Here is a 12,836-nt window from a genome sequence, read left to right as displayed (position 1 = left end):
TTTCTATAGGATGATATTTTATTATTTATTTGAATATATCAAAAATTTTAAAAAGTAGACCTTCATTTAAAATAGAAAGTCAGAGATCACAGCAGCCAAACTATTGAATTATTAAGAAGAAACTAAAACTTTTAGATATTTTGTGCGCTGAGGTGACAGGTAACCATTTTACTCTATCTTTTACTATCTGCCGGGCCTGAACACTAACAAACACTGGAATTACTTCAACATTATTATACATTAAAAAAAAGAAAACATTTGTCCTCCATGCTCTGCCACGTTCTACTCGGTGAAACCACCTGGAGGAGGGAGGGGGCAGGTAGAGAGTCACGTGGTCACACAGGTAGACGCACTACAAAAACGGGGAACATTCAGCCATTACTCCGCGATGGTGACTGCGGGAGGCTTCACGTACAATCTCTCACGCGACGAAACTTGGATTTACGGAGCTCACCTTCGCGCTCAGGTGTCAAAGTAAACGTGTTTATACCTGTCGCCCCCCCGCGTGTCTCCTCTCCTGCGTATCTCCACTTACTGTCCTTTAGTTTCGTGTAGTATTAGATTAGTTTTTCTTTTTCTTTTTTTCTTTGGAGCCGTGTTTGTGTTCAGATGACGGCGCAGGTAGACTACCTGGTGGTGGCTTTCACCGCCACATCTGGCGCGAGCGGAGAGCTGCTGGGGTCTGACGAGAAGGAGCTCGTGCAGCTGGTTTGGCAGCTGGTGGATGTAAAGGACAAAAAGGTAAGAAGTTGTTAATACTAAACTAGTTATTACAGCTAATTATTCTAAAGCAGGAAATGTGGTGAGTAAAGGAGTGGAGAGCTCGAGACTCAAACATAGACAAAATAATGTAAAGATGTCTGTTACACCTTAATAAAATGGTATTAACAGACATCTTTAAGGTGAATGTTGGCTAAAGTTTCTCAGTAATGGGAGGACTACTATCTTTAATACGTTCCTGCTTTTGTTTTTGACATATGTGTAATAGAGATCTACATTACAGCCAACGCTGTTATATCAGCCTGTGAGTTTCTATGTCAGCGTGTTTCAAGACTGACGTGTTTTCTCCTCTGAACCAGTTGGGCAAGGTGAATGAGCTCCTCATTAAGCCTGACCCCTTAGACTCCACAGAGGAGAAGGAAGAGGAGGAGGAGGAGGATGTGGCGGAGGAAAGCATGGAGGAGAAGAGTGGATCCAAAGCAGACTGTGTCACAACAGCGACGAGTCTTGAGACGGCTTTAAACCTGGTAAAAGCCTCCATGAAGTCACTAGAACAAAGGCATTTTATTACATAGTAGTAGAGATGCTCGAGGGCTGGATTGAGTTTTGAATTATCTGCTGTCTTTGCAGTTTCATCTACAACTGACAAACGAGGTGAACAGCGCGGGCGCAGGCACGTCGGTGTGTTTGTGTACAGACGGGCAGCTCCACATCCGCCAAGTGATTCACCCCGAGGCCGCGAGCAAGGTGAGCGAGCTGGTAGTGTGAACGCCTTGCAGCCAGGGCGGATGTTCTCTCCCCGCTGCAGGATCCTTCAGCACTTCACAAAGTCACAAAGGAATTGTGTTGTGTCAGCACTCGTTGCATTAAATGTAGCTGTGAAAGTTGATCTGCAGCGGAGTAAAACACCGCCACACAATGAAGCTGATTAAATTCTCCCACATGTCTTCGTGCTGCACACTGAAGACTCGAGTGTGCAAACAGATAGATGATGGCAATAAAACAGCAGCTGCTGATGGGCCACATGTTCACATCCTTTCATTTAATTCCTCCCCTCCGCAGAACATCCTGGTCCCGGAGTGTTTCTACTCTTTCTTTGACCTTCGGAAGGAGTTCAAGAGGCACTTCCCCACATCCGACCTCAAGGCTCTGAATGTACACACCATGGCAGAGTGTATCCTTCAATACGTCACCTGTTTACGTTTGGTGTGTCAGTGAATGTTTGTGAACTTCACTCTTAAATGTGATGCTTTTAATGTTTAACTCGTGGACAGTTTCTGGTAATCCATCCATATGTTTAGCTTGATCTTCTCCATGCAACGCACATATTAGAAGTTTATGAGCAACGGGGTGTTGGCTGCAGGTCTAGAGGTTTTGAAATGCAAATAGGGAAACAATGGCAGCACCTTTACTAAGCGCTCAGCGAACGAGTGTGTGTTTAGCCAACAGGGCAAACCCCACACACACCCACTCAAACAGGAAAAGTGTGTGTGTGTGTGTCTCTTTTTTAATTCCTCTTCATTTCTTTCATTAATTATTTCCATTTTACACCTGTCACACGCTGACACACGCATGTGTGTACGGCACCTCTCCGCTCTGTTCGACTGTCTTTGGCTGTTCCTTGTTTGCTTTCCTTGACTGCGTCCTCCTCAGCTCTCAGTATATCTGCTGATGTCCCCACCATGTGGGATCCCTCAGCCACACTGGAGCCGACAACCCCACTGCCACCAGAAATCGGAGTACAGCAGGTCCAGGCTATGGCCAGCATCGTCCTCGCCCTGCTTTCTGAGCCATTCAGTGAGTGTCATATATGATTGATTTGTTCATTAGTTTGGCATTTAGACCTTGTGTTGTCATGATACTGGAATTTCTAACTCCGATACCACGGGAAAATAATTTTTTCCATTACAGTCCATTACACATTTTGAATACATGATTAAAACTCCCACTCAGAAAAAACAAACAAGTTCAGTCTGATCTCTGTTTTTGACAGTAACTTTTTCTATGTCTAAAATGAGTTCTTCTGTAACTGATATCCATGAATTCAAATTTGGTGAATTTCCATGTCCCAGTCACCTGCTTCATAGCATCTACAGGCAATATGTTGACAAGATGTTTGTCAGCCAATTTTATTGTTTCCAGTAGATTGATACCCAACATTTTTTATAGTTTCGAAGGTACTTTTAGGTCAAAAATATATTTTACAATTTTCTCTTTACGAAATTGTGTCAGTGTTGGACACCGAAAGAACACGTGTGTTTGTGTGTGTGTGTGTGGTTTGCTAATTGCTGTTGACATTGACGTTGACATTCATTTATGTGTATAGACTTTACTGTGAGTTTACAGGTGGCATCAGAAAAGATACTTCAAGAGCACTGCTAAGATGATAATTAAGGAAATTAGAGCTCAAAACAGAAAAATAATCAGCAGCTAATTTTTTTGTATTATTAACTTTACACTGATATCAAGTAACAGTTTAAAATGACATAAAAGATACAAAATAAAAGTATAAGTCAAAAAACAAGTTTATTAACACAAAAACAATACAAATAGAGATCATGGAAGATACAAGATACACAAGCAATCCAATTAAAACAGGTACAGGTACAAACTATTTTGGTAATCGATTAATCATCTTAGATGTTTTTCAATAAAACAGTAAAATGCCAGTAGTGTGATGTTCCCGGTCTCTCTAATGTGAGGACGTGCTGCTGTTTTGTCTTATATGATAGTAATAATAATAAATTAACGTTATTTACATAGCACTGTTCAAAACACAGTTACAAAGTACTTTACAATAAAAAAACAGGACATGTTTAAAACATCAAGAGAATAAAACACAATAAAAGCCGTAAGAATTAAACACAAAGAGCGTAAAATGTACCAAAGTGTTATAAAACAATTTAAAAATGCCAAAAATAATTTTTCATAAAGTGAGTTTTGCAAAAGTGATTTAAAAGACTTTGAACTGATCATCTGGATTATTGACTATTAGTCGTACAAAAAAATACATTTGAATATATAGCTTTCATCTCTGGGAAAAAAAACAATCAATCAATCGAGATGATAACTGGCAGATTTATTTACAATGAACACATGAATTCTCTTCATGTTCATTTCTGTTAAAAGAAACGCTACTAGACTATTATCATGTTGATTACAAGGTTGCATCATTGACGTTATGTGGTCTAATATGTGACTTTAAAAGGCGCTTATCTAACAAGTGTTCCCGTTACAGGTCACACATTTTCTAATCAGGAGAGAGTTAGCGAGAAGTTTGAGACCGGCACTTGGTGAGTAAAGTTTGCTCAAGATAAATAATCTTATTGTTCTCCGCCTCTCAAATCCAATCCAAGTCCCCTCCTGCCGAGCTAATGTCTCTTTATGTTTGTGTGTGTGTGTTTGTGTGTGTGTGCAGCAGTAAGATGGAGAAAGTGTGCGACAACACTGTGATCAGAGCCAGAGGGCTGCCATGGCAGTCTTCTGACCAGGACATCGCTCGATTCTTCAGAGGACTCAACATTGCCAAGTATGTTGTTGCTGCTCAAACCTCTCAGTCAACATTGTGTACACTGAAACCTGCTGTTGACTTTAGGTTTACATCTTGTCTAATGCTCTGTATGTTGTGTTGTACAGAGGAGGGGCTGCATTGTGCCTTAATGCTCAGGGGAGGAGGAACGGAGAAGCTCTTGTTCGTTTTGTCAGTGAGGAGCACAGAGACCTGGCCCTGCAGAGACACAAACACCACATGGGCAACAGATACATAGAGGTAACCTGTCTGAACCCTGCTAGTCACTACTAATTAAATGAATCAGCCCCAACACCGAGACTTAATCTAATCTAATGTCTTTTGCCTTCATTTACTGCACCTGTAGTCACAATAATGTCTGTCTTACTCTTCTAAGGTTTACAAAGCAACAGGAGAGGACTTCCTGAAGATAGCAGGAGGTGAGAAGCGTTACGTACTAAACTGTATTTTAGCTTCACAGCAGCAGCTTAATTTAGTAAAACTGGGTTTGTACTCAACTTTTCGACAATGGGATCTGAAAAACTTCCAGTGACCCTAAGGAATATGTGAAAAATGAACCCCATGACACACTTTTTTATAATTACAAAGAAATAAATATGTTTGGGAAAATACATTGGAGGAAAAATGCAAAGAGGGAAAATCAAAATCATGAAGGGATAAAAATATGATTATAGAACTGGAGGGCCAAAATATTTGTGTTGTGGGAAACTTTAAGCTTTTGAAATCTACAGATCTGATCTGATCCTCCCTGTTTATTTCAGGGTTTGTGCAAAGTCCTGAAAGTTTGGATAGCGCTTCATTTGAACCATTATGTTTTTGAAGATTAGGAATGTGCTTGAATTCCAATAAACTCTTTTCAACGTAACGTGCGTCAGCTGCACAATCACTCATGTAATGAAACGAAACAATCCTGTCGGTATATTTGTTTGTTGTCTCTTGCTGTCCAAATTAGCCAGTGTTAAATAATCATGATCAAAACATACAGTCAAAGTTGGTACGAACAGCTGCTTAAACAAAACAAAATGACAATAGAAGGGATTGATGTGATGATAAAAACATTAAGAGTTCAGAAAAGCTTTGTTTTAGGCACCTTAAAATCTTACTCTTAAATAGCTGTACGAGCCATGTTATTTACTTGTGTCTGTTTCTTCGTCTTTGCTCCAGGTACCTCCAATGAGGTAGCAATGTTCCTGTCCCGTGAGGACCAGATCATAGTGAGGATGCGAGGTCTTCCTTTCACAGCCACACACGAGCAGGTGCTCAGTTTCTTCTCTCCGGGGGAGGGTCTTAAAGAGGCATGTCCGGTCAGCGGAGGGAAGGACGGCATCCTATTTGTCCGCTATCCAGACGGACGTCCCACTGGCGATGCCTTTGTTTTATTTGCCTGCGAGGAACACGCCCAGTGCGCTCTGAGGAAACACAAGGAAATCCTGGGGAGGAGATACATTGAGCTGTTTAAAAGCACCGCAGCAGAGGTCCAACAGGTATGTCAGGGTGTCCGCCTGCATGGCAGCAGGTGCGCTCCTTTGTACAATGTGTGCAACCTTTTTATTAAGGCTTGTTTGTTCTGTCTCTTGTTATCCTTTTTTGTTTTCTGAGGGCAAAAAGAGGGATTTTTAGGAATTATGTGTGTTTGTGTGCACACAGCAAAGCGTGACAGAGTGTGGGTGTGTTTGTTTTCCCCTCAGTCTGTTGTAGGCATTATTGGTGTAGGGCTTAAGGGTGGAGACCTGCATAACAAGATGGACTGCGTGTATGTGTTTCCCTTAAGTGTGTAGGTACACACAAACACTCTGTGAAACAGTCTGTATCTACTTTGTTGGTTTTCTCAGTCGTCTCCCTCATGTATGAGACGAGCACATGTGGACTAATTTTCTTATCTCGGCGGACTGATAAGCCCACATTCATATCTATGCAGAGGCTTCTCCCTATGCTTTTATGTATGACAGACTGGGGAGTTTTATTGGTCCTCTTCAGCAATGCAAACAAGCCAGCTCCAGGCTGACGTTACAACACACATTTAAAGACGCTTCACGTTGTTTCAGATTGAGGTTGATGTCTGTTGTCAACTGTCGGTAGGAAGGTGTTTGTAAAAAACTAAACTAAATCAGTTCTGCCTCCTCAACAGTCTTAGCTGCAGTTAGTAATTTATACTATACTATACATAATACTGTGTGCGTATGTGTTTGTTTTAGGTGCTGAACCGGTACTCGTCGGCCCCTCTGATCCCCGTGGCCCCTGCCCCCTTGGTGTCAGTGCTGCCGACAGTCTCTCTCCTGCCCCCCCCTGGTAGTATGAGGGACTGCCTGAGGCTGAGGGGGCTGCCATACACAGCGAGCATAGAAGACATCCTCACCTTCCTGGGCGAGTTTACACACGATATCAGACCACATGGCGTGCACATGGTCCTCAACCAGCAGGTACATGCCGTAACCACCCTGACACACCCATGTGTCATCAACTGAGATGTTCTCTGACACAAAACTGCATAGTAATTTCTGGCTGTCTCCGTCTCCAGGGTCGTCCGTCAGGTGACTGCTTCATCCAGATGACCTCAGCAGAGCGAGCTCTTCAGGCCTCGCAGCGGCTCCACAAACAAGTGATGTCAAGCCAGCGTGGGTCCAACAGCCGTTACGTGGAGGTGTTCCCCTGCAGCGCTGAGGAGATGGGCCTGGTGCTGATGGGAGGCTCGCTCTCACACACACATACACACACACACACCCGGACCAGGAGTGGGACAGGGCTCAGCCCGCCGCCATGTAAGTCAAGACGTAAGTGCTGCTGGGAGCTGGGGGTGCTTCGGGACTGCAGGGTAGGTGGGCTCCTGCCGTGGGGGCAGGGTTGCTGGGTTTTCTCCAATCTAGTACTGTGGGAGGTAGCGGATGCCTGGTCTTACCAGGAGGATTCAAACTGTGTGTTTGAGAGTGTGTGTTGCTGTGTGTGTGGTACCCCTTTGTAATTTAGTGTGATTACATTCCCAATCTGCATGCACTGAGACACCTCACATGATAACTGTTTAATCTACCTTCTCACCTGTGTTCACACACTCTGATTGTAGTTCATCTTCCTCAGCGGCATGTTTGATACTCATTCTTAATTTTACACCCTTACCACCGCTTCAGTAATTCATAAAGATCTGAAAGGGTTGGAAAAGTGTAAGCAAGACAGCGAGTTCTCTAATTTGGTAAAATGGCTTACAACTCTCCAGTCATATCAGATTGGTAGTAGTGGTTGTGGGATTTAGCCTCAGCAGACCGGCACATCTCAGGTGTGTGCGTCTCCTGTGCTTGTCCAATCAGTGGAGCTATGGGAGAGGTGGGCAGAGGTGAACGCTGGTGCGTAGAAATATGCTTTGTTCTCAGTGTCTGATAAATGTGCACCGGTGCAAAAAAAAAAACAGGTGCAGTTTAAAAAGTGGTCTAATGTTTATAATCTGTTTAAAATGATATGCAGATGTTTTTATTAGTGTAACATTTATGCACATGGATTCAAAGTTAGACATGTTAGAAAGACATCATGACTCTGTTTCACTTCTTCCTGATGTTCTACACGTCACTGTAAAAAGTAACATTACATAGAAAGTAAAGCTAAAAGTAGAAAATTGTTCACTTCTTAGGGCAGCTTGCATTCAATCGCACAGTTGTTGTAGAGAGACACCACCGCAGTAATGGCAACGAACAAAAAAACTGATATATAAAGGGCTCCATGCATTTATCAGTTAGACTTTAGCTTGCTAACGGTTAAGTAGAACAATAGTGAATACTACCGAGGCTTGTAAACATGTTGATTTTGACAATAAAGTCAATCAAAAGCTTGTTTCATGTTAAGCTACACGTGTGGTGGCATATCAAAACACTAATAATGGGGGATTACTCACCTGGCTACGGGTCTGCAAGACACACAAAGTAAAAACAGTCCAGCGCAGCATATTCTTATCATCACTCTTTGACACGTATATACTCTGTACATGTGTCAGCTGCTGAGTTATAGTCGTCATTGTTTGCACATTTGCATGAGCGCCTCTCTCAGAAACAAACAATGACCAGACTTCATCATCATGACTGTCTGTTTCTGTTACTGTTTGTCTGTTTTTTAAGTGTTTTGTCTCCCCCTCTGTTCTCTCCTCCCCAGGTTTGTCTCCTCCATCCTACTCCTTCACCCCGGCTCCACCTGTCCTGTCCACAGAGGCTGCTGCTGCCCTCTACCCTCCCATGGGCCAGGTGTTGCTGAGCCCGCGCCCTCTGCCCCCAGCACATGCCTTCTACCCCGCTTCAGCTCAGCTATACATGAACTACGCAGCTTACTACCCCAGGTAAACAGCGACGAGATGTAAATGCAACAGTAAATTACAGGATTTGATTCTAGCAAAACACCAAAAACTTAACTCAGTGGGATGAATATGAATATATATATTGACTTTTTTATAAATTCTTTATATTGAAATAATGCTGTTATATATTGTGTTTATTATTTTATCTGTATCACTTTTTGAGAGGTTGCTTAGACTTTTATAAATAGACTTAGAGCCAACAGAGTTCTTTGCCCTGCATCCAGTCTGTCAGACAGTATTTACTTGTGGCCTGTGTGCTGCTGAGTAAGTGAATAAAAAAATGTAACCGGTATTGTTAACATGTTTGATTTTCTGAGCCTTCTGTTTGCATAGGTATTATCAAGGTAACTTGAAGCACTGAGTGCACTGCAACGTTCAGAAATAGTTTTAACATTAACTTGAACTGATTTCATGTAATATAAATTTGTGAGCCCTTAAAAACCACAACTTTTTTGTTGCTCATGTACAATTTTGTGAAATAACACCAAAAACAAGAAAACTGCTCAGAAATGTTCAAAAATATGATGCAAATTGTTTTATTTCAGTCACAGTCATTTAAAAAAATGCAAGAAAATCAAAGTTTTTTTAATTTAAAACTCTAGTATTATGTTTCTTTTTTTATCAGGTATATTTTTGTTTGCATTGTTGATTTTATTTCGTGCAGATCCTGACAAAATAGATGGAAAAAGAGTATCAGCTTGTCTTTGGTTAAAATGCGTCTTCCAAGGAGAATCACTGCGACAAGGGTAGTTAATAACTGAACACTGTGTTATCAGATAACTTGGTAAACATCGGTGACCTCTGTTTGTCCCTGGTCAGCCCTGTTTCACTGAGAAAACATTTCAAGACGACGCCCAAACTTACTCCCAGACCTGTGATTCATATGTGCTTTGTTTGCAGCTTTCAAATCATTTTTGAAAGTATTTTCATGCTAACAGTCCGTATGTGCCTTCTCTCTTGTCTATCCTCCACCACTCCTCCACTATCAGTCCACCTGGCTCACCTACCACTCTAGGTTTCTACCCCTCCCCCTCCTCCCTCTCCTCCCCAGGGGGGTTGGTGCGCATGCCAGGCCTGACCTACAACAGCAACGGAGTCAAAGACCTCATTAATGCCGTGCAGGGATACCAGGTAATAGACAAGTCTCTACACATCAACCATATATGTTTAATTACTGGTTGTTACTACAGTTCCTATACCTGCAAACCCTGAACAAGAGTTCACATACCTCTCTGTAGGATCCAAGTGTTGTATACAGTTCTCCTTCTGTTGCGGGTGTGTATTGTCAGACATCCACTGTTTGCCCAGAGGCTATCAAACGAGTTTATCCTGTCTACTCTCCCTGTTCTGTCACATTATGAACTGCTGCTTGCTTAGACTTGAACTGGAGGAACTCAAGTCTTATTTAAACTTGTAGGAAAGTGAAGGATCCCAGGGATATGATGAATATGAGAGTGAACAGTATGTTTAAACTCCTCTTGCTGGAGTTTACAGGTCCATGTTGCCTTAAGGTTAGTATCTATTGTTGCTTGTATCACAGCCCCTCTCTCTGTCATTCCTCCCCCTTCCTCACACCACAGTATGCCCCCGAGGATGCTCTCATGCACGCTCACGGGCATGTGCATGCTCACGACCCGACCGGGACATTACTTACACAGCCCAAAGAATGGGTGTGTATTTAAGGTGTCTAAGGCAGGTGGCAGGTAAGGATTGGTTGAGGTCTCTGGGAGGGCGATTTAGTGTAGACAAGGGTTGTAGCTGGGGCTTGGGTCTTGACTGGTTACCGGGGGTTACAGGGCTCAACACGACAACAATATTTCCTCTTTAGACAGAGATTTTAACGACACGCAGCAGCAACAGTGGATACATTTTTGATTGGGCTGGTTGGTTGGAGGAAATTTCTTGGATTTACGTCAATCCTTGGGTTTTGTTTTGAATAATTTTAGTGGGGTTCTGTTTTCTGAGCGACTGTGAGAGTCTTTTATGGCAGTTTGCTTTATCTAATAATGGCTACTACATTTCTGTCCTCTCAAAGATTTATTTGGGGGCTACACCAATAGCTGAGAGGGCTAATTGACCGTTTGCTAAACCCCGCCACCCTACAACGATCGTCCAGTCATAGCTTCCATAACTTGATGCCAACCTTTCTAACACCAGAATAAATCAGTAAAAGAGAAAGAAATGGATAAACATGGTTTATATGTTTTAATTTGAGCTGGAATCATTAGCATGTAATTAGTGTCTGACTAGCTTATGACCCACAGTAGTAGGCCTAACTCAGTGTTCCTTCCAAAGGGCTTATTAGAAGCTAACCGACTGGAGCCAGATGCTAGTAGGCTAAAGCTAAGCTAAAGTTTAGGGTAACAACAGCAACTTTCCTGCTCTTTGTTTGGGTTCAGGGAGTTTCCCACAACTCCCACCAAACTTGTGTCCGATACTGTAACGTTTGCCATGACTTCATCTGAATTGAAGTTAAGATAATAGACTCCAGTGGTACTAATGTACACCTACATGACGGTTACGTCGTCCGCTCTGTGTTTCTATGTTAAGCAATATTAAGGACACTGTAGAAATGGGAATACTGAATGAAGAAAAACTCCTCACCCCTCCAACTTTTGCAGCTTGTTTCAAACATTACTAATAACTTTGAGTGGTTTATCGTCCACAGTTATCATTGTAAACTGCTTCATATACCCTGAATGGAAAGCTTGACAGGCATAGCAACAGAAACTAATGGGGGGGCAGGGCTTTGCAAACGGTCAATTGGTGGTGTTGTAGTGTAATAATAGATTGGTAATAACAGGTATAGCCTTCAGGTGGTTGAGAAGGTGATGGGTAACATCTGGTGCTGGTGTGAGGGCTCTGTTGTTACACTGGGATAATACTCTTTCTGTCTCTCCTTCGTCTCCCCCTCCAGAGTCCCGCGGAGTCCGTTTCTCTCCTGAGCAGCAGTCTGATCGGTCAGTCCAGTGGAGGCGACGCTCCTCTCATGTCCCTCCCCGCTCTCATGACCAAGCCGGCAGCAGGGCAATACCTGGACCTGACCCTGCTGTAGGGTCACAAATATACAAAGGTCATGTGACAATTTGGTACATGTCAACAACTTGTTAATGTATTGTTAGGTTTTTTTTTTTTTAAATAGTCTTTTAGATGTGTTATTTATATCTATAAGAACAGAAATTTATGTATTTTATACCAAAATCATTGTGGCCTTAGCCAAAAATAGCAGTTTTGTCTTGTATTGCACAGTTTTAAAAGCTCTATAGAGATTTTTTTTAACATGTTATGATATTATAATCACTGATATGACTTAGTAAAAACTGAGATAAATCTCTTTCCTTAAGCTTCTCTGTGAAGAGTGAAAGTGTGTGCGAGTGTGTTTTAGTGTGAAAGAGATGAAAATGAGTATTATGCATGGCTGTGTTGATACGTCTTATTACTTAATCTGTTTATGCGATGCATTTTATGTGTTTATATACAATTTAAAACAGATACAGTGATTGTATTTGAAGCTTTAGTGCATGAAGAAGTTAGTAGTTAAAACTTTTAAGATGTTTACATAATGCCAAATATCAATGCACTGCTAATCAATAAGACTACTAATTAATATAATAGCAGTATCTCTGAATGATAACATATGTTACACTGTGAGTTTGTCGAACAGTCTGATCCTTGCATCAGGCTTCACTTACACATCTCACACCAAAGCCCCTGTTTCCATGTTGTGTAATGCCAATGTTGTCTTGCCTTTGTTTTGGACTCGCGTCTGAACAGAGGACCGTCCCAGTTCTCTGTTACCTAACCAAGAGGACTCATGTCACAAGCTCTCAGCTTACCAAGTGAATCTCAGGAGCCAGAGGTGGTTTCTGACAGATTTTATTTCGTTTTACCCAAATAGGTCCGCTAAGATTTATCAGTCCATCACACTTTCCTTGTCTTCTCTGCTCAATCTATGTACGCTGTTTGCACAATGGAAAGGAGCAAACAGGAGGAAAATCCCTTTTTTAACCAAATCATTTAAAGAGTAGATGGAAAGCTGAGAAGGAAAGGAAATAATGAAGGACGTGTATTTTATGAATATAATTGCCGTTTGTGCCCTGCAAAGTTGCCATTAGGACGTCCCTCAGTAGGACTTCCTGCTCGTGACGTCCTGCTGTGACAATGCTGAAAAAAACAATAAAGAAAACATGTGAAGTCTGCCAACTTTCAGCTGTTTGATTTCCCTATTTGCCCTCACCTCTCTTTGCTATGTACTTA

At 42.0% G+C, this 12,836-nt stretch overlaps 1 protein-coding gene across 3 annotated transcripts; it reads left to right on the top strand.

Annotated features, from left to right (window-relative positions):
- The first annotated feature begins 410 nt into the window (after positions 1 to 410).
- esrp1 (epithelial splicing regulatory protein 1) lies at positions 411 to 12,778 on the top strand. 3 transcript variants are annotated; one of them, XM_084358570.1, is made up of 16 exons: positions 411 to 741; positions 1,080 to 1,247; positions 1,351 to 1,467; positions 1,783 to 1,894; positions 2,374 to 2,517; positions 3,959 to 4,013; positions 4,139 to 4,249; positions 4,357 to 4,489; positions 4,626 to 4,668; positions 5,414 to 5,733; positions 6,445 to 6,669; positions 6,768 to 7,020; positions 8,381 to 8,561; positions 9,569 to 9,710; positions 10,160 to 10,282; positions 11,497 to 11,618. In XM_084358570.1, exons 1-15 carry the CDS (start codon positions 610 to 612, stop codon positions 10,259 to 10,261), a joined length of 2,238 nt encoding a protein of 745 aa, XP_084214696.1. In that variant the 5' UTR covers positions 411 to 609; the 3' UTR covers positions 10,262 to 10,282; positions 11,497 to 11,618. The 3 variants fall into 3 exon arrangements, with proteins under 3 accessions (XP_084214696.1, XP_084214695.1, XP_084214694.1); XM_084358569.1 differs by lacking the exon at positions 10,160 to 10,282 and having other exon boundaries at positions 6,768 to 7,008; positions 11,497 to 12,778; XM_084358568.1 differs by lacking the exon at positions 10,160 to 10,282 and having other exon boundaries at positions 11,497 to 12,778.
- Positions 12,779 to 12,836: the final 58 nt, after the last annotated feature.

This window comes from Pagrus pagrus, assembly GCF_965226575.1.
Source record: "Pagrus pagrus genome assembly, chromosome: 7".
NCBI lineage: Eukaryota > Metazoa > Chordata > Actinopteri > Spariformes > Sparidae > Pagrus > Pagrus pagrus.
Note: the sequence above shows the minus strand (reverse complement) of the source record. Positions and strands in the feature narration are given on the sequence as shown.